Source organism: Mobula hypostoma, chromosome 7 (assembly GCF_963921235.1).
Source record: "Mobula hypostoma chromosome 7, sMobHyp1.1, whole genome shotgun sequence".
Classification (NCBI taxonomy): Eukaryota; Metazoa; Chordata; class Chondrichthyes; order Myliobatiformes; family Myliobatidae; genus Mobula; species Mobula hypostoma.
The window spans coordinates 170,912,110-170,934,027 of NC_086103.1; the positions used below are offsets into that span (position 1 = coordinate 170,912,110).

A 21,918-nucleotide genomic window follows, 5' to 3' on the forward strand; every position below is an offset into this window, starting at 1 on the left:
GAGAATGCACGATATACAACCTGAAATTCTTACTCTTTGCAGACATCCATGAAACAGAAAAAAGCCCCGAAGAATGAAGGACAGAAAAATGTAGATCCCTTAAGCGCACCTCCTCCCTGTCACTCACAACAAAGCATCAACCCTCCCCTCCCCCTCCGCCTCCCACTTATTCCAACTGAAAGCATCAACCCCCTGACCACCCACCATTTAAGGAACAGCAAACCCCCCAAAGAGACCATGATCTAGAGTCCATCAAAAATAAATAGTTCATCCTCATACTTCAAATTACCACAGGTAAAGCTAACCAACTTTGTATCAAAAGGTAGTGAATTGGTATCTCACTACAGAAGCATGGCATGGATGAGTTGGGATAAAGGACCTTTCGCAATGCTGGCTGTTAGGAAGCATCAAGTACAGTGATTCACTGTAGGAGGTTTGTGTTTTTGGATTTAGTTATTAAACTGAGGCTCCATCTACAGTCTCAGTTTGGAATTAAAGATCCCATGGTTTTCAGGGATGAGCAGATGAATCAAGCAACATGTATCTTTTAACATCACTAAAATAGTTTATCTGCTTATACATTGCTGTTTGTGTGAATTCACCACTGTATTTGCTGCTTTAGTGTGGTCACTTTAAGATGTACAGATAAAGATCACAAAGTTGTGAAAGGTGAAATACTGTGTAGATAAAGATCATTTTCTTTTTGAAAATTATTCTTTAAGAACATAAGACCATAAGAGCATAATCAGGCCATTTGGCCCATTGAGTATGCCTTGCTATTCCATCATGGCTGATTTATTACCCCTCTCAATCCCATTCTCCTACCTTCTTCTAACCTTTGACGCCCTTACTAATCAAGAACCCATAAACCTCCGCTTTAAGTATACCCAATAACTTAGTCTCCACAGCCATCTGTGGCAATGTATTCCGCAGATTGACCACCTTTCTTCCTTATCTCTGTTCTAAAGGGATCTTCTTCTATTCTGAGGCTGTGCCCTCTGATCCTAGATTCCCCCGTTCTAGGAAACATCCTCTTCATGTCTACTCTGTCTAGGCCTTTCAATATTCAGTGGGTTTCAATGAGATCCCCCCACCTCATTCTCCTGAACTCCAGTGATTACAGGCCCAAAGCCATTAAACACTCCTCATTAGATGACCCTTTCATTTCCGAGATAATGCTCTGGATCCCCTCTGATGCCAGCACACCCATTCATAGATCAGGGGCCCAAAACTGCTCACAATACTCCAAGCTCAATCATACCAATGCTTCATAAAGCCTCACCATTACATCCTTATTTTATGTTCTAGTCTTTTCGAAATGAGTGCTAACATTGTTTGGCTTCCCTACTACCGACTCAACCTGCCAGTTATCTTTAAAGCTATGTCTTTGAATTAATCTATCTTTTTGACCACATTTTAGAACATCAGTCCTAATGTTCCCATTTGAGAATGAGTGAAATAATATTTAATCCTCTAAAAGTAACATGGCTTTTGTTTTGAAAATTTTTCTGTTTCAATAAGAATAAAAGTTATTTTGTGTCATCCAATATGGCTAATAATCTAGATAATCAGTTACAAGGTTATTTCTGATTGTGTATGGTAATTTCATTAAAGAAGAAACTATGCAAGGAATTTTACAACCAATATCTAAGTTACAGAAATAATGTTTAACTCGTGTTTAGAACAACAGCAGGCATCCTAGTGATGCACAATGAATGCAAATATATTCTTAAACATTAGTTTTACAAGCTGTGTATATTAACTTTAGAGTTTCAATTTCTTCCTTATTGATATCTATCATGTATCTTATGTTAAAAGGCATATTCCTTAGCTTGCATTTCATAGCTTAATATATATGCTTCCATCCACAACAAACTTGGACATGTCAATAGCAGCAGGCTTCGGACCCAGTAATTGGGAGGTTGGTAGATTCTCTTCTGAGTTTTCAATACATTCATTAATAGTCTCTGGGACTGGCTCATTTTTTTCAGTTATGTCCTCCAGGGAATCCTTGCACTCTGTGTTCACTCTCACTGAATCCTCTTCAATTAGGCATTCAATCGGAGTACAATTTGATTGACAGTCTGTATGTAGATCCTTAGAAACACCAATCCATTCCTTTTGTAAACAGAAGCATTATTTTGACATGTTAATTATTATGCTTTATTCATAGTAGGTTAGGTGTCTAAAACTAAGAGCCTGAATTCTATTACTGTTACTGCTTCTTCATCCCATTCTAAATATCAATTGATAATTGTGGGATAGATTAACTTGTCTATAGCTGACCAGTGTCTAATGGTAAGCTATTCTATTGAAATAACTGTGCTGATGGTGTCATGGCACCTGCACTTGGACTTTGGAACAAGAGGTCCCAGGTTCAAATCCAGCCAGCTTCTTGCACAAGTGCCACCTGTGCTGGGTCGAGCATTGAGCTAACAACTAAGCGATGTAAAACAGACAAACACTAAAGAAGTGGCAAGGTTGCCTGACGGTGCAGGGAGGAACTTTACCTTTACCTATTTATACTATTGAAATAAATTTCCAGATGAAATGGGAGTAAAATTAGCCAGAACTTGAAGACCATAAGACATAGGAGCAGAATTAGACCATTTGTCCCATCAAGTCCTTCTCACGATTCCATCATGGCCAACTAAGTACTCCACTCAACCTGATTCCCCTACCTTCTCCCCGCAACTTTTGCTGCCTTACTAATCAAGAGCTTTAAATATATCTAATGGCTTGTCCTTCATAGATGTCTGTGGCAATGAACACTGGCTAAAGAAATTCGTCTTCATCTCTCTACTAAAGGGACACCCTTATATTCTGAGGTTATTCTCTCTAGTCCTAGATTTCCCCACTATAGGAAACATCCTCTCATTATCCACTCTATCCAGGTCTTTCAAATATTCAGTAGGTTTCAATGAGATCTCAATTAGGAGCTCTGCAAAGGAACACCCCGCACAAGGAATGAATCAGGTTAAATTCTTCATTGCTCTAAGATAGTTGTCGAATCTCCCTGAATTAACTGAGGTCTATATTAGTGAGATACTGCTGGGTCAGCCTCTCTGAATGAACTTAGCCTTCATGACTGGAGCCTGTTCCCAGTTCCATATTATAACCATGAACATGCATGATGAAAGGATTAATAGAATCTTGTCGTAGATTAATAGAATACTACAGCACAGAAACAGGTTCTTCATCCCATGAGCCCATGCTGAACTATTATTCTGCCTAAACTCATCAACTGGCACCTGGGCTGTAGCCCTCTATGCCTCCCCATCCATGTACTTATCCAATTTTCTCTTAGAAGTGTTGAAATTGAATCTGCATCCACCACTTCACTGGCAGCTCGTTCCACCTTACACCATGCTCCGAATGAAGAACCCCCTCAGGTTCTCTTAGTATTTCGCCTTTCACCTTTGGCCTCTGACCTCTAGTTCCTGTCCTGCCTGGCCTTAGTTTAAAAAGCCTGCTTGCATTACTCCATCTATGCCCTTCATAATTTTGCATATCTCTATCGAATCTCCCCTCATTCTCCTATGCTTCAGGGAAGAAAGTCTTAACTTTTTCAAGCTTTCCTTCTAACTCAGGTCCTCAATTTCCTGCTTTTGTGAATTTGTTAGAACCAACTTCGCCCTTCACTAAAGTGTGAAAGTGTTCAACTTGTAGAGATCACCTATGGCCTTTCTTATGGCATTTCCAGTTAACCGCTGTCTCCGAAACCATTGCCATCCCATGGCACCATTGTTTAAGTGCCTTCAGATCATAGTTAGGCTACATGAACTTTCAGTTTTGAATTAAAAGAATATATTTCAAATACCAAGTTAAACTAAGTTCAAAATTCAAATTTCCAAGTAAGTGTATTATAAATGTACATATGTGTCATCATATATTAACCTGAGACCCATCTTCTTGTCGGCATTCAGAAACACAAAGAAACACAATAGAATCAATGAAAAACTACACACAAAGACAGGCAAACAACCAATGTGCAAAAGGTGACTGATTCTGCAAATTCAACAAGAACAAATAATAATATTAGATTAATAAGTAATAAATAATATTGAGAACGTGAGTTTTAGAGTCAGTAAAAGTAAGTCCTCAGCTTGTGGAATCAGTTCAGTGTTGGGGTAAGTAAAGCCTGATGGTTGAGGGGTAATAACTGTTTCTGAACCTGTCGGTGTGGAACATAAGGCTCCTGTACCTCCTTCCTGATGGCAGTAGCGAGAAGAGAGCTTGACCTGGATGGAGAGAGCCCTTGATGATGGGAGCTGCTTTCTAGCGACAGCCCACATGTAGACGTGATTTATGATGAGGAGGGTTTTACCTGTGATGGACTGGACTCTGTCCACTACAGGCTTTTCCATACCAGGCTGTGATGCAACCAGTCTTTATACTAACCGCTGTGCATCTAAAGTAGTTTGTCAAAGTTTAACCAGTATTTTATGCTACACAGCTGTTCAATTAAGAGTCCTCAAATGTTAATGCGGTCAAATTAGCCACAACTTGTAAGTATGATCAGTAAATATTTGTGAACACCCAGCACAAGGAAACAGACTGGTGAAGCTAGAGCTAAAACTGACCTGAGCATTGCATTACAAAAATTTGACAGGGTGCAAAGTGGATTGACAAGGAACAGAGAGGTTTCAACATGAGGAAATAAGTTAATTTTGGAGACATTTAATGAGATTGTGGATAAATTGTGGTCATTTCCTTCAGGACAGAGGAAGCTGACATGAGATTAAATTGCTTATAATATTTAGAGAAGCAGAGGTAGACAAGGCAAAACTCACGCCCTTGAGTCCATTGCAAACACACTGTACATTGGAGACTGAGAAAAATAATCAACAGACTGATTACATAGGTTTCCCAACACAGAGAGAGATCATTTGACTCAGTGGGTGTTTAGGTTTCACCTCACCCTCTTTCCGTGTTCCTGATTTAAGATGTACTCTATTCCCTTCTTCCTGCTCCCCTAACTTATTTCCCTAAAAAGGAAAGTTGTTTACATCCATTACAGAATACCATGAATATCATCAAATGGAATACAATGGAATACCAATGGAATACCACCTTCTTTGGATTCAATCTCAGTTATTTAGTCAATGAAATCTTCATCCATATCTTTAGGATGGTAACTAGTCAAGTCAAGTCAAGTCAAGTTTATTGCCATTAACTGTCGAATGAGACAACGTTTTCCAAACCAGGCTGTAAAGCACAGGAGTACATGAAACACACATAACATGCAATAACTTTTGAAAGGGGAAGGATAAAATCTACAGATGAATTATGCATAAGTAAACAACCTAAAGTGGATAAATTAAATATTGTAAGGTATAAAAAAGATTAACCAGTGAAATTTCAAGTACGATGCGACATGGAGTTCAAAGCCTAATGGCCTGAGGGAAGAAACTGTTTTCCTATCCTGACCATTCTTGTTTTTATGCATCAGAGTCTCCTGTTTGATGGTAGAAGGTCAAAGAGGATGCTGGATGGACGGGTGGGAATCTTAAAAGTATTAAGGGCCCTGTGTTTACAGCTCTCCTGATAAATGTCCCCCATAGATAGTAAGGAGACCTCAATGATCCTTTCAGCCATTCTCATATTTCTTTCCTTCTAAATGCAATAAGCATATGAAACAGTTCAACTCTGTGTGACAGGAGAACATTATTGTACAATAGTCTCTGTTTTATTATTTTGCACATTATTGAACATTGGTAAATCATTATTGCCTATATTATTATTCTGCACGTTATTATTAGTTAAATCTGCACACTGCTAAGTGTGTTTTTAAATGTTGCTGCTGTAGTAAAAGAATTTCCCACTCAGGATCAATAAAGTATTTATTATTATTATTATTATTATTATTATTATTATATTCTTTGTAGGGGCTTCAAGTCCGATACTAGTAAATCCAAAGTGAGATGTGGGGAACTTCCTTTCAGCTCTTCACCTTTTTCACCTAACACCTCCCAGCTTTTCACTTTATCCTCCCTCTCCCACCCTACTACCATCCCCTGCATCTGGCTTCACCTATCATCTAATTTGACCTCCTTCCCCTGCCCCCACTTTCTTATTCTGGCTTCTTCCCCCTTCATATTCAGTCCTGACCAAAAGTCTCGGCATAAAACATTGACTGGTTATTCATTTCCATAGATGCTGCCTGACCTGCTGAGTTCCTCCAGAATTTGTAGTGTGTTGCTCTACTATAAGATGCTTTGAAAAGCCCTAAATGAACTATGAGGTCCACAATCTGCTGAAAGCTGAATCAGAGGCATTCCAGTCTGGTGACCGCGAAAGTTTACAAGTCCAGGTGCGACCTCCAGAAAGCCAACTCATGGGCGAAGTGGCAATTCTGGACTAAACTTGAATCAATGGAGGATGTTCGACAGTTGTGGCAGGGCTTGAATGCTATCACCTCTTATAAAGTTAGATCAAGTGACATAGGCTACAGCAGGGCTTCGCTTTTAGGTGAGGTCAATGACTTCTATGCTTGCTTTGATGATCCAAACATGGAGGAAGCATCACAAACTCCCACAGCTCCTGATGATCCTATGATTTCAGACTCAGTGGCCGATGTGTGAGCAGCCTTCAGGAGGGTGAACTCCTGAAAATTATCCTGACCAGATGACGTACCTGGTCAAGTACTAAAGACCTGTGCTGATCAACTGGCTGGAGTGTTCACTGAGAACTTTAACCTCTCGCTTCAGCTGCCTGAGGTGTTCAGCTTCTTCAAGCAAGCTTCATTTGTACTGGTGCCCAAGAAGAGTGTGGTGACCTGTCTCAATGACTGTCACTCAGTAGCACTTACATCCACAGTGATGAAGTGTTTTAGACAATAGACAATAGGTGCAGGAGTAGGCCATTCAGCCCTTCGAGCCAGCACCGCCATTCACTGTGATCGTGGCTGATAATCCACAAGCAGTACCTTTTTCCTGCCTTCTCCCCATATCCCTTCTCTCTGCTATCTTTAAGAGCTCTATATAACTCTTTTTTTAAAAGAATCGAGAGAATTGGCCTCCACTGCCTTCTGAGGTAGAGCATTCCACAGAACCACAACCCTCTGTGTGAAAAAGTTTCTCCTCAACTCCGTTCTAAATTGTCTACCCCTTATTCTTAAACTGTGGCCTTTGAGAGGTTGGTAATAAAACATATCAATTCCTGCCTGAGAAGGATCCAGTTTGCCTACTGGAGCAACAGGTCAGCAGCAGATGTCATCTCGTTGGCTCTTAACTCAACCCTGGAATATCTGGACAACAAAGATGCATACATCAGAATGCTCCTTTTTGACTACAGCTCAGCATTCAGTACCACCTTCCCCTCAAAACTAATCAATAAGCTCCAAGACCTAGGTCTCAATATCTCCTTATGCAATTGGATCCTTGATTTCCTCTCTTGCAGACCACAGTCAGTTTAGATTGATAACATCTCCTCCATGATCTCAATCAGTGCGGGTACACAACAAGGCTGTGTGCTTAGCCCCCTGCTCTACTCTCTTTACACTTATAAATGCGTGGCTAAGCACAGCTCCAATGCCATATTCCAATTTGCTGACAACATTACTGTCATAGGCCTAATCAAAGGAAGTGATGAACCAGTACAAAGGAAGGAGAATGAAAATCTGCCCGAGTTGTCATAACACCACTTCTTACTCAATGTCAGCAAGACAAAGGAACTGATTATTGACTTCAGGAGAAGGAAACTAGAGATCAATGAGCCAGTACTCATCAGAAGATCAGAGGTGGAGAGGGTCAGCAATTTTAAATTCCTCGGTGTTATTATTTCAGAGGACTGGTCCTAGGCCCAGCACGTAAGAAGAAAATATGACAGTGCCTCTAGTTGCTTAAGAGTTTGCAAAGGTTCAGCATTGCATCTAAAACTTTGAAAAACTTCAAGAGATATGTACTGGAGAACATGTTGACTAGATGCATCACCGCCTAGTATTGGAACACCAATACCCTTGAGTGAAAAATCCTACAAAAAGTAGTGAATACGGCCCAGTTCATTATGGGTAAAGCTCTCCCAGCCATTGACCACATCTTTATAGAACAATGATGCAGGAAAGCATTATCCATCATCAGAGACCCCATCACCCAGGTCATGCACTTTTCTCGCTGCTGCCATCAAGAAGAAGGCACTCGAGTTTTAGGACTCACACCACCAGGTTCAGGAACAGTTATTACCCCTCAACCATCAGTCTCTTTAACCAAATGGGATAACTTCACTCAACTTCACTTGTCCCATCATTGAAATGTTCCCACAACCAACAGACTCACTTTCAAGGACTCTTCATCTTACATTCTTGATATCTACTGCTTATTTATTTGTTATTACTATTTCTCTCTTTCTGTACTTGCGCAGATTGTTGTCTTCTGTACTCTGGTTGAACACTCAAGTTGAGTAATCTTTCATTGATTCTATTATAGTTATTATTCTGTTTTGGATATATTGAGCATGCCCACAAGACAATGAATCTCTGGGTTGTATATGGTGACGTATATGCACTTCGATAATGAACTTACTTTGAACTTTGAGACTAAACGCTTAATTGCTTTCAGATGTAAGAATGTTAAGTATATAAGGGTAAAGAGAATAGTGAGGAATCCCAAATGCTGAGATGAAATAATTGGGTGGCATGGTAGCTTAGCAGTTAGTGTCATGCCGTCACAATGCCAATGACCCTGTCGTTATCTATAAGGAGTTTGTACAGTCTCATTGTGTCTGCAAGGTTTCCCCTGGGTGCTTTGGATGCCACATCCCAAAGACTGTTTACATGGGTGTAACTGGGCAGCACAGGCTCATGGTCTGGAAGGGCCTGTTTCCATAAGTAAATGAACTGGGAGGGGATTCATATGGAGTACATTCTCTGGTGTATACAATTTGGAGTGAACGCCCAGTTTCTTTGCTATAATCTCAATTTAGACACTCTTTTGATACTTTAGATAGCTAGAAAGCAAAATAAAAAAAAGATTAGCTAACACTTGTTCAACAGATTACTATCTAAGATTTTTACTGTAATATTCAGTGACCTTTAGTGCATAGTTATCTATGACAACCGCAAAATTTCACATCCACAGCGATTCCTATCAAACAGACAGAGTTTCTTATAACATAACTCACCAGACAGCATCCGTAGACAGGCAAGAAGGCGTGTATGTAAAGAGTACAATTTAAAATAATTCTCATATTACCTGGAAGTTTCCATCGTGATCATCAAATAGGTCTACGAATAAACGTTTTGGATCTGGTATTCCTGGGAAAAGCCCAGTCCTTACCCTAAAGAAGTAAAATATGATCAGTCCACATACAGAGGCAGATGCCCGGTATACACAGAAAGAAAATGTTTACAAACGCAGGAGATATTGCAGATATTGGAAATCCAGAGCAACACACATAATGCTAGAAGAACTCAGCAGGTTTATCCCTCTATGGGATAAATGGGAAATGTTTAAAAGTCATGAGAATAAGTAATTGTGTCCACTCTCACATATTCATGTTACACGTCTGCGGTCATAAAGTGATAGAAAAGTACACACAGAAACAGGCCCTTCAGCCCACCTACTCTGTGCAGAACGATTTAAATGGCCTATTCCCATCGACCTGCACTGGGACCATGTTCCTGTGTACCCCTACCATCTATGTACCTAACCAAACTTTGCTTAAGCGTTGAAATCAAGCTCGCATGCATCACTTGTGCTGGCAGCTCATTCCACACTGTCGCAACCCTTTGAGTGAAAGAGCTTCCCCTCACGTTCCCCTTAAAATTCTCACCTGCTTGCATTTATCTCCTCTATACACCTCACTTTTTGTATACCTCTATCAAATCTCCTCTCAATCGTCTACGCTCTAAGGAATAAAGTTCTAATCCATTCAAACTTTCCTCACAATTTGTCCTCCAGAACAGACAACATCCTTGTAACTTTTCTATGCAGTTTTTCAACCTTATTTACATCTTTCCTGTAGGAAGATGACCAAAACTGCCATTAATACTCCAAATTAGGCCTCACCAACATTTCATACAAAATCAACACTACACCCCATCTCCTGTATTCAGTACTTTGATTTATGAAGGCCAATGTGCCAAAAGCTTTCTTTGCGACACTATCTACCAATCACGCAACAGTCAATGAATTATGGACCTGTTTTCCCAGATCCCTTTGCTTTACCACACTCCTCAGTGTCCTACCGTTCACTGTGTAAAGACCTAGCCTGGTTGGTCCTACCAAAGTGCAACACCTCACAGTTGTCTACATTAAATTCCATCTGCCATTTTTCAGCCCATTTTTCCAGCTGGTCCAAATCCCTCTGTAAGATATGATAGCCTTCTTCGCTGTCCACTGCAAATCTGCTGATCCAGTTAACCACATTATCCAAATCATTGATATAGTTGACAGACAACTATGGACCCAGCACCGATCCTTGGAGAACTCCACTAGTCACAGGCCTCCAGTTGGAGAGGCAACCACTCTTTGACTTCTCCCATAAAGCCAATGTCTAATCCAATTTACCACCTCATCTTGAATGCCGAGTGACTGAACCTTGTTGACCAGCCTGCCATTTGTGGCCCAATGGCTTTTGCTGTGGAGATTCAAAGGTTAAGACCAGATTTCAGCTATTAATTTTTTGCCATGAGGGTGATTGAAATTTGGAATATATTGCCTTCAGAGGTGGGTGGAGACCCAGATGCTGTCAATGTTTAAGTAGTTTTTAGGTGAGCTCTTTGAAACACCCTAAGAAGGCTGTGGCTGCGGATCATTTGGGAGAATGAGGAGATTATAGATCGTAGCTACAGGGAGGTAGTTACGCCAAAGGAGCAGAGGACAGGAAATTGGGTCACTGTCAGGCGAGGGAAGGGGAAAGGGCAGGCAGAGCAGGGTTCCCCTGTGGCCATTCCCCTCAACAACAAGTATACCGCATTGGATACTGTTGGGGGGGATGACTTACCTGGGACTAGCTGCAGTAGCTGAATCTCTGGCACTGGGTCTGGCTCTGCAGTGCAGAAGGGAGGGGGGAAAAAGAGGAGAGCGGTAATGATAGGGGACTCGATAGTTAGAGGTGCAGATAGGAGGTTCTGTGGTCGTGACAGAGAATCCAGGATGGTTTGTTGCCTCCCGGGTGCCAGGGTCAAGGATGTCTCTGATCGATTGCATGACATTCTGAAGTGGGAGGGTGATCATCCAGATGTTGTGGTGCACATCGGTACCAATGACATAGCAAGGAAGAGTGAGGAGGTCCTGGAGAGTGAGTATAGAGAGTTTGGTAGGAAGTTGAAAAGCAGGACCTCGAGGGTGGTAATCTCAGATTGCTACCTGTGCTACGTGCCAGTGAGGGTAGGAATAGAATGCTCTGGAGGATGAACAAGTGGCTGAGGAACTGGTGTAGGGAGCAGGGTTTCAGATTTCAGGATAATTGGGACCTCTTCTGGGGCAGGTGGGACCTGTACAAGAGAGACGGGTTACACTTGAACTACAGGACCAATATCCTTTCAGGGAGGTTTGTTAGCACTACTGGGGAGGCTTTAAACTAGATTTGCAGGGGGGATGGGAACCACAGTACCAGAGCTGACAGTGTGGCTGGGGTGAAAATAAATGATGTTAAAAGTTCAAGCATATCCACTAATAGAATGGTTGTGAGTGGTGGTAAAAATATTCTGAGGTGTATATATTTCAATGCTAGGAGTATTGAGGGGAAGGCGGATGAGTTGAGGGTGTGGATTGACACGTGGAATTATGACATTGTAGCAATTAGTGAAACTTGGCTACAGGAGGGGCAGGACTGGCAGCTTCATATTCCAGGGTTCCGATGTTTCAGATGTGATCGAGGCAGAGGAATGAAAGGTGGGGGAGTGGCATTGCTTGTTAGGGAAAATATTACAGCAGTGCTCAGGCAGGACAGATTAGAGGGCTTGTCTACTGAGTCCTTATGGGTGGAGCTGAGAAACAGGAAAGGTATGGCCACATTAGTGGGATTGTATTACAGACCACCCAATAGTCAAAGAGAATTGGAAGTGCAAATCTGCAGAGAGATAGCAGGCAACTGCAGGAAACATAAAGTTGTGATGGTAGGGGATTTTAATTTTCCATATATTGATTGGGTCTCCCATACTGTTAGGGGTCTAGATGGTTTAGAGTTTGTAAAATGTGTTCAGGAAAGTTTTCTAAATCAATATATAGAGGGACCAACTAGAGGGGATGCAATATTGGATCTCCTGTTAGGAAACGAGTTAGGACAAGTGACAGAAGTCTGTGTAGGGGAGCACTTTGGTTCCAGTGATCATAACACCATTAGTTTCAACTTGATCATGGACAAGGATAGATCTGGTCCTAGGGTTGAGGTTCTTAACTGGAAGAAGGCCAAATTTGAGGAAATGAGAAAGGATCTAAAAAGCGTGGATTGGGACAGGTTGTTCTCTGGCATGGATGTGATCGGTAGGTGGGAAGCCTTCAAAGCAGAAATTTTGAGAGTGCAGAATTTGTATGTTCCTGTCAGGATTAAAGGCAAGATGAATAGGAATAAGGAACCTTGGTTCTCAAGGGATATTGCAACTCTGATAAAGAAGAAGAGGGAGTTGTATGATGTGTATAGGAAGCAGGGAGTAAATAAGGTGCTTGAGGAGTATAAGAAGTGCAAGAAAATACTTAAGAAAGAAATCAGGAGGGCTAAAAGAAGACATGAGGTTGCCTTGGCAGTCAAAGTGAAGGATAATCCAAAGAGCTTTTACAGGTATATTAAGAGCAAAAGGATTGTAAGGGATAAAATTGGTCCTCTTGAAGATCAGAGTGGTCGGCTATGTGCAGAACCAAAGGAAATGGGGGAGATCTTAAATGGGTTTTTTGCGTCTGTGTTTACTAAGGAAACTGGCATGAAGTCTATGGAATTAAGGGAAACAAGTAGTGAGATCATGGAAACTGTACAGATCAAAAAGGAAGAGGTCCTTTCTGTCTTGAGGAAAACTAAAGTGGATAAATCCCCGGGACCTGACAGGGTGTTCCCTCGGACCTTGAAGGAGACTAGTGTTGAAATTGCAGGGGCCCTGGCTGAAATATTTTAAATGTGCTGTCTACAGGTGAGGTGCCAGAGGATTGGAGAGTGGCTCATGTTGTTCCGTTGTTTAAAAAAGGATCGAAAAGTAACCCGGGAAATTATAGGCCAGTAAGTTTAACGTCAGTAGTAGGTAAGTTATTGGAGGGAGTACTAAGAGACAGAATCTACAAGCATTTGGATAGACTGGGACTTATTAGGGAGAGTCAACATGGCTTTGTGCGTGGTAGGTCATGTTTGACCAATCTATCGGAGTTTTTTCAGGAGGTTACCAGGAAAGTGGATGATGAGAAGGCAGTGAATATTGTCTACATGGACTTCAGTAAGGCCTTTGACAAGGTCCCGCATGGGAGGTTAGTTAGGAAAATTCAGTCGCTAGGTATACATGGAGAGGTGGTAAATTGGATTAGACATTGGCTCGATGGAAGAAGCCAGAGAGTGGTGGTAGAGAATTGCTTCTCTGAGTGGAAGTGGTGTGCCACAGGGATCAGTGCTGGGTTCATTGTTATTTGTCATCTATATCAATGATCTGGATGATAATGTGGTAAATTGGATCAGCAAATTTGCTGATGATACAAGGATTGGAGGTGTAGTAGACAGTGAGGAAGGTTTTCAGACCCTGCAGAGGGACTTGGACCAGCTGGAAAAATAGGCTAAAAAATGGCAGATGGAGTTTAATACTGACAAGTGTGAGGTATTACACGTTGGAAGGACAAACCAACGTAGAACATACAGGGTTAATGGTAAGGCACTGAGGAGTGCAGTGGAACAGAGGGATCTGGGAATACAGATACAAAATTCCCTGAAAGTGGCGTCACAGGTAGATAGAGTCGTAAAGAGGGCTTTTGGTACATTGGCCTTTAATAATCAAAGTATTGAGTATAAGAGCTGGAATGCTATGATGAGGTTGTATGAGGCATTGGTGAGGCCGAATCTGGAGTATTGTGTTCAGTTTTGGTCACCAAATTACAGGAAGGATATAAATAAGGTTGAAAGAGTGCAGAGAAGGTTTACAAGGATGTTGCCGGGACTTGAGAAACTCAGTTACAGAGAAAGTTTGAATAGGTTGGGACTTTATTCCCTGGAGTGTAGAAGAATGAGGGGAGATTTGATAGAGGTATATAAAATTATGATGGGTATAGATAGAGTGAATGCAAGCAGGCTTTTTCCACTGAGGCAAGGGGAGAAAAAAACCAGAGGACATGGGTTTAGGGTGAGGGGGGAAAAGTTTAAAGGGAACATTAGTGGAGGGCTTCTTCACACAGAGAGTGGTGGGAGTGTGGAATGAGCTGCCAGACGAGGTGGTAAATGTGGGTTCTTTTTTAACATTTAAGAATAAATTGGACAGATACATGGATGGGAGGTGTATGGAGGGATATGGTCCGTGTGCAGGTCAGTGGGACTAGGCAGAAAATGGTTCGGCACAGCCAAGAAGGGCCAAAGGGCCTGTTTCTGTGCTGTAGTTTCTATGGTTTCTATGACAAAGTGTTGGAAAATGGGATTGATATTGATTTGAATTTATGTCCAGCAAGAACAAGGTAGGCCAAAGGACAATCCCCGTGCTGTATGACTCTGGGTAAAAGCCCCACTCCCAAGCATCAACTTTGTCATGATACAGTGCAGTCCCATGGAAGGTCCACCATGTTGGAGGAGCTGGCTTTCTGGAACGGCAGAGCAGTCTGGATCGACTGAATAGCCTAATTCTGCTCCCATGTCTTATGGGACATCCAGCCTTTTGATGAAGTGTAACACTTTTACCAGATATCACCAGGTACAAAGCAACACACAAAAGTGCGGGACAGACTTAGCAAGCCAGGCAGCATCTATGGAACCGAAAAATAAGCAGCTGACATTTTGGGCTGAGACCATTCTTCAGCACTGGAAAGGAAGTGGGGAAGGTGCCAGAATAAAAAGGTGCAGTGAGAGAAAGTAAGCTCGCTTGAAGGTGATATGTGAAGCCAGGTGGGTGGGAAAGATAAAAAGCTGGAGAAGAAGGAATCTGATAGGAGCGGCGAGTGTACCATAGGAGAAAGGGAAGGAGGAAAGGACCCGGGGGGAGTGATGGGCAGGTAAAAAGAGGTGAAAGGCCAGAATGGGGAATAAAGGAAGAAGGGAGCAGGAGGAAAGAAAATTACTGGAAGGAGAAGTTGGTATTTATGCCATCATGTTGGAAGATACCAAACAGAATATAAGGTGTTTCTCCTCCACTTTGAGGGTGGCATCATCATCAAGCAAGAGGAGGTCATGCACCTCCAGATACAACCCTCCTTCTCTTTGGAAATTCGGCAATGAAATGAGCTGAGGGTGAGGCTTATTTGAGAGTTTAATAGCTCTGGCATACCACAGATTGAAGTTCATTGTACAGTGCTGTTGAGTATCAGATAGAAATCAGGCTATTCAGCAGGTGGTAAAATACTTCGTGATAACCTTGAACTACTTATTGCATCATGAAAGATAACATAATGCTGCAGTAATTTAAACATTTGTCTTAAAACCCGAATAACATGTGATGCTGCTCTATAATTTAAGATCCACCTAACAGGAAGCACCAGATTCTGGTCAAAGCCACAACTCAAGCATTCAGGGTTTATGGGGCTCAAGTCTCAGATGGACACCCAGAGAGTTTAGCAATCTGACATTCATGAAATTAAATATAACTTATGTCACAATGGGGCACTGGGAATGGACCCAAATGTAAGACACAGACACTGAAGTACAAGGAACAGGATTTGACTAGAGTAGGGACGTGACAGGATTCAGACCAGGAGCAGGGACAAGAATGCAGACTTGGGCTTGGGAAAGCGGGACCAGGACTAGAAACCATGGACTAGGAGACAAGGCTTTGACTCCGAGCCCAAGACTGGACTAGGCCCCAGAACCTGGGTCTTGCCTCGGGCTCGGACCCCAGAACCAGGCAAGGACATGACATGGCTTCAGGACAGGATGTGGCTGGGGTTGGGGTCTAGAGGCCTGAGCTTGGAGACAGGCTGGGGACTTCACTCTTGAGGCTTGAGGCCAGGGCCTTGGGTCTTGAGCTTGGCTGCAGGCTGGGGCCTTGTGTCTTGAGATTGGAGGCTGGGGATTTCAGGCTTGGATCCCAAACCAAGCTCCAAGAACCCTAGCCTCAAGGATCCCAAGCCAAGCTCCAAGAACCCTCGGGGCTTGGGTTCTTGGAGCTTGGCTGCCGGCTGGGGTCTGAGGAACATGAGGAAGAATTATTTCACAGAAGGGTCTGCAATGTTTTACCTGAGGGGGTGGTGGATCCTCGCACAACATTTGAAGAAGTATCTAGTCAAATATTGAAATACCAAGGTATATAGGTTTTAATATGGTTACATGGAACCCATATAAATGAGGGAACGGTTGCACTGGAGGTAGTGAGCTTTACTTTGAGACCATCTTTCAGAAGTGTAGCTTGCATGCACATTGGTCCTCTGAGATGTAGAGGAGAGCGTGGTTTCCTGTGAAGCCTAGATAGGAGTTGGCTGATGAATCTTCTTCTGCTTCCTCTGATAAAACCATAAGAAAATAAGAAATAGGAGCAGAATTAGGCCATTCAGCCCCTCTGTTCCACCCTTCCATTGTGGCTGATTTATTATCACTCTCAACCCCATTAGCCTGTCTTCTTTCCTTAACCTTTGACACTCTTACTAATTGAGAACTTATCAACCTCCACTTTAAATATTCCCTCCACAGCAGTCTGTGTAAATGAATTCCACATATTCACCACCCTCAGGCTAAAGAAATTCCTTCTCAACTCTTTCTAATACCACGTCCTTGTATTCTGAGACTATGCAGTGTTTTCCTAGATTCTCCAATTATAGGGAACATCTTCTCCAAGTCCACATTACCCAGGCCTTTCAATATTCAGTAAGTTTCAATGAGATCCCCTCTCATTCTTCTGAACTGCACTGAGTCATGTGTAGAGCTATCAAATGCCCCTCATACATTAACTCATTCATTCCCAGAATGATTCTTGTGAACCACCTCTGGACCCGCTTCAATGCCAGCAGATACTTCTCTCCCTTTGACGTTGTCCCTTTGGGCTCTACTGTATGACATTTGTATCCCCATGTCATCTACAAAGAGGTGTGTCAGATCTGCACAAATAGACAGGCTTTGCTTCAGCACCATGTTGAAAGACATGAATAAGGCTCAACCTTCAGGAAGAGCAAAGTGCGGGGTGAGCTGTGTGGGAAAGGGGCAAGAACCATTCTGGAAGCAACTGTAGTTGATCATAAATGCCCCATTGAATGACAGTGTTTCTAAGCTTTCAGCCTCAATAAGAGTTGGCTCCACTGTGAATGAACTCTGACTTGGACAGAACCAATCCCAGCTACATAAAGAGGAAGGTTAGCCATGGGACTAGCAATCCCACCCTGTAAAAACCCAGTACTACAGAATCACCATTAGAAACTCCAAAGACCTCATCCTTGGGAGAGGAAGACTCTTCAAAGATGGCTGCGCCTGGAGGCAACATGAAAGACTGGCCCAGCGTAGAGAATTCTGGCGAGCTGCCATTAGAGGCCTGTTGCCTCTGTAGGGATGATGGGATTAAGTAATTAAGTAAAACTGTGACTGAATAGTGACCAATGTTACTCAGATTAACGTGACCAAAGATCTACTTGATGATACTCATTCAGTGTTATATTACTGTTGATGTTATCTTCACTCTGCTTCAATCAACAGCCCAAAATACCACAGACTTCCCCACTGAGAAATCCATGACTTACCTCTTTACTCTATAAAGCACGCAGATTAGTATGACCAAAACAAGTAGTGCTGCTGGCAGTAACACCAGGAAAAGCATCTTTATCCTAGATGAGGGGCATGAGTCTGGGGGAAGAAGATGGAGAAACACATTAAAGAACCATTATCCAGCAATATAACTTCCTAAAATTTCAGGTATACTTTTTCTTCAGTGTGGACTTCAGTTTGCCATCAGGCTTCTTATTTGCCAATGTCATGTGCTAAAGCAGATGAGGACTTTGTCCTTTGCCATTGTGATGGAAGACACTCATTGATTCATTTACGGCACAGAAGGAAGGCATTCAGCGCATTGAGTCTCTGCTGACCCTGCGTGACGGGGTGACGCTTCTAGAAAACAGGCCATGTCGTGACTTCCTGTAACGCAAGGATTTGCTGTATGCACGTGCGTAACGTGCAACAAAAATAAATTCCATGTTTACTTATTACTTCTTTTTTCACACAAAGAGAATTAATTTTATTCCGAGTGAGTTTTGAGAGATTTATGAATTTTGAGGGCAAACTTCCTCAGCACGAATGGCCCTAATGCAGGGATAGCCCGTGCAAGCAATCCTGCTAATACAAATCGCCAGTTCGGTTGATGTATTTGTTTTTATTCATTCTACTTTATTTTCTTATTTTCCTGCAACTGCCTGCAAGGAAATGAATCTGAGGGTTGTATATGGTAACATATATGTACCTCAATAATGAATTTACTTTGAACTTTGAAATAACCTGCTCTCCTGCATAGTTCTGAAAAGTGAGATCTGCATAGACTGGGAGACTGCCATGCGGAGCACCTATGCTCTGCCCGCCAGAAAACGTGGGATCTCCTTGTAGCCATCAATTTCAATTCTACTTCCCATTCCTATTCCAACATGTCAGTCCGTGGCCTCCTCTACTGTCGCAAGGAGGCCACATTCAGGTTGGAAGAGCAACACCTTATATTCCGTCTGAGTCTAACCTAATAGCGTGAACATTGAGTTTTCAGACTTCTGGTAATGGTCCCCTCCTCTCCTTTACCATTCCCCATTTTCTTTTCCCTCTCTCACCTATCCCCTTACCTGCTCATCACCTCCTTCTGGTACTCCTCCCCTTTCCCTTTTTTCCATGGCCTTCTGTTCTCTCCAATCAGATTCTCCCTTGACCGAGCACTTACGCTTCATCCGATAGTAGACCTATTTCAATTCCATTTCCCATTCCCATTCCGACATGTCAATCCATGGCCTCCTCTCCTGTCGCAATGAGGCCACACTCAGGTTGAAGGACCAATACCTTTTATTCCTTCTGAAACATCGATTTCTTGTACTTCCAGTAATTCCTCCCCCCTCCCACTTCACCATTCCCCATTTTCTTTTCCCTCTCTCACTCTATCTCCTTGCCTGCCCATCACTTCCCTCTGTTGCTCCTTCCCGCTTTTCTTTTCTCATGGCCTATGTCCCCTATTAGGTTTCCCCTTCTCCAGCCCTATATCTCCTTCACCAATCAACTTCCCAGCTCTTTACTTCATCCCTCTCCCTCTTAGTTCCACCTATCACCTTGAGTTTTTCTCTCCCCTCCCACACCTTTTAAATCTCTTCCTCATCTTTTTTTCTTCAGTCCTGCCGAAGGGTCTCAGTCCAAAACATCAACTATACATTTCTTCCATGGATGCAGCCTGGCCTGCTGAGTTCCTCCAGCATTTTTGTGTGTGTTCTCCCTTCTCCAGCCCTTTATCTCTTTCACCAATCAATTTCCCAGCTCTTTACTTCAACCTCCCCCTCTTCCTGTTTTGCTTATCACCTCCCAACTTGTGCTTCTTCCACTGCTCCCCCCGTCTTCTTACTTTGATCTCATCTTTTTCTCCAGTCCTGATGAAAGGTCCCGGCCCGAAATGCCCATTGTTTCCTGTTTTCCGTAGATGCTGCCTGACCTGCTGAGTTCCTCCAGCATTTTATGTGTTTTGCTTTGGATATCCAGCATCAGCAGACTTTCTCATGTTTGAAATATTTTCACACAGCAAGTGGTGGGTGACTGGAATTCACTGCCAGTTGTGAAGTATGATAGAGCCACTGAAGAGGCTCTGATATAGGCACAGAAATGAGAGATATGGACAGTCTGTAGGCAGGCGGGATTAATTTAATTCGGGATTTAACTATGAATTTAATTAATTCAGCACAGCTGCATGGGCAGAAGGGCTTGTTCCTGAGTTTTACTGATGTTCTATTCTCTATCTTCCCCTTTGTCCATGGGAATTGTTTTTCTCTTCCTACACTTCATGATTTTAAATATTTCCATCAAATCTCCTTTCAATATCCTCACTTTTTAGGGGAACAATCACTGATTCTCACTTCATCTTTATATTTAAAGTGCTTCTTCCTTGTAGTCAGTCTTGTAAATCCATCGTTCACCCTTTCTCAGATCTTCTCATCTATCCTGGAGTAATGCGACCAAAAATGGATTCAGTATTCACGTTGGAGCCGAACCAACAATTTGGTCACAGCTTCATCCCTCAGGTACTTGCTAATCCATTGCATTCCACCAACCCCCTCCCAAATTCCTACAGAAGATTGTTTCTATCTTGCTACAGATTCCAGCATCAGCAGTTTTGTTTTTCTTATCCATATACCTGTCTTTTTAATTATGTATACGAACATTTAATAGAACATAATTGTTCTTTTAAATGTTCATATACATAATTAAAAAGATGCTTTTCTATGTGTAATCTCTTGCGTTTCCTTCTTGAGCTTTTATAAATACAAAGTTCAAAGTGAATTTATTATTAAAGTACATATATGTCACCACATACTACTCTAAGATTCATTTTATTGTGGGCATTCACAGTAGAACACAAATATAAAAGAATCAATGAAAAACTATACACAACATAGAATGACAAACAACTTATTTGCAAAAGAAAACAAACAGGGCAAATACAAGGTGATAATGTAAGGTGCTGCAGGCCTGTTTTCCTTGTTTGGCAGGTAACGGGGAAGTAGTGTAGCCTCAGCAAGGACTAGGCCTCAAGCCGTGGGCTTGCCTGCTGCTGCAGTCTAGGAGAGGAGACACTGGAGGCAGTGCAGCTTAGCATCCATGCATGGTAGAGGGCTGGCCTCTAGTGTTGGTTCAGCTAGAATGAAAGGCTGTATTGCAGTGCCAGGAACGATACCATTAATTTGTGGGACATAGGTTTACAAGGATGCTGCCAGGACTTGAGAAACTCAGTTACAGAGAAAGATTGAATAGGTTAGGACTTTATTCCCTGGAGCGTAGAAGAATGAGGGGAGATTTGATAGAGGTATATAAAATTATGATGGGTATAGATAGAGTGAATGCAAGCAGGCTTTTTCCGCTGAGGCAAGGGGAGAAAGAAACCAGAGGACATGGGCTAAGGATGAGGGGGGAAAAGTTTAAAGGGAACATTAGGGTGGCTTCTTCACACAGAGAGTGGTGGGAGTATGGAATGAGCTGCCAGATGAGGTGGTAAATGCGGGTTCTTTTTTAGCATTTAAGAATAAATTGGACAGATACATGGATGGGAGGTGTATGGAGGGATATGGTTCGTGTGCCGGTCAGTGGGACTAGGCAGAAAATGGTTCGGCACAGCCAAGAAGGGCCAAAAGGCCTGTTTCTGTACTGTAGTTTTCTATGGTTTCTACGGTTTCCATATCGCTTAGGGTCTCGGGCCATATACGTGTTCTTTTTTTGCGTGACTGTTTTTTTGCTTATTGTTTTAAATGTGCTCTGTATGTTTTCATCTTGACCCCAGAGGAATGTTTTGTTCATCTATATTCATGTACATTGAATGATAATTAAATTTGTGTTTGATTTAAATATTGTGGCTGGAAATGATGAATTTTTGGCTTACGTTCTGAGATGTAGCACAAGAGATTGCAGATGCTAGAATCTGTAGGGGGAGAAAAACAATCTACTGGAGGTTACATAGCATCTGTGGAGGGAAATGGACTGTGATGTTTTGGGTCAAGAATCTTCATCCAGTCCAGATAAAGGGCCTCAACATGAAATATCTTCGGTCCTTTATCCTCTATGAAATCCACCTGACCTGTTGCATTTATCCAGTAGTGTGCTACGTGTCATAGTTCTTACACAGAATCGTTTGAGTTTCAGAAGACAAATTAGTGTCTGAAAAAT

At 42.2% G+C, this 21,918-nt stretch overlaps 1 protein-coding gene across 1 annotated transcript; it reads right to left on the minus strand.

Moving 5' to 3' along the window:
• Window positions 1-1,763: 1,763 nt before the first annotated feature.
• Window positions 1,764-17,925, minus strand: LOC134349087 (cytokine receptor-like factor 2). The gene is made up of 3 exons (XM_063052943.1): window positions 17,775-17,925; window positions 9,192-9,276; window positions 1,764-2,118 (listed from the first exon to the last, which is right to left on the minus strand). Exons 1-3 carry the CDS (start codon window positions 17,849-17,851, stop codon window positions 1,840-1,842), a joined length of 441 nt encoding a protein of 146 aa, XP_062909013.1. The 5' UTR covers window positions 17,852-17,925; the 3' UTR covers window positions 1,764-1,839.
• Window positions 17,926-21,918: the final 3,993 nt, after the last annotated feature.

Excerpts from the sequence above, each read along its gene's own strand:
- LOC134349087 (XM_063052943.1), bottom strand. The coding sequence starts at position 17,851 with ATGCTTTTCCTGGTGTTACTGCCAGCAGCACTACTTGTTTTGGTCATA. Across the intron at positions 9,277-17,774 it reads GTGCTTTATAGAGTAAAGAG|GGTAAGGACTGGGCTTTTCC; the intron begins GTAAGTCATGGA and ends TTACTTCTTTAG. Across the intron at positions 2,119-9,191 it reads ATCACGATGGAAACTTCCAG|GAATGGATTGGTGTTTCTAA; the intron begins GTAATATGAGAA and ends TGTTTACAAAAG.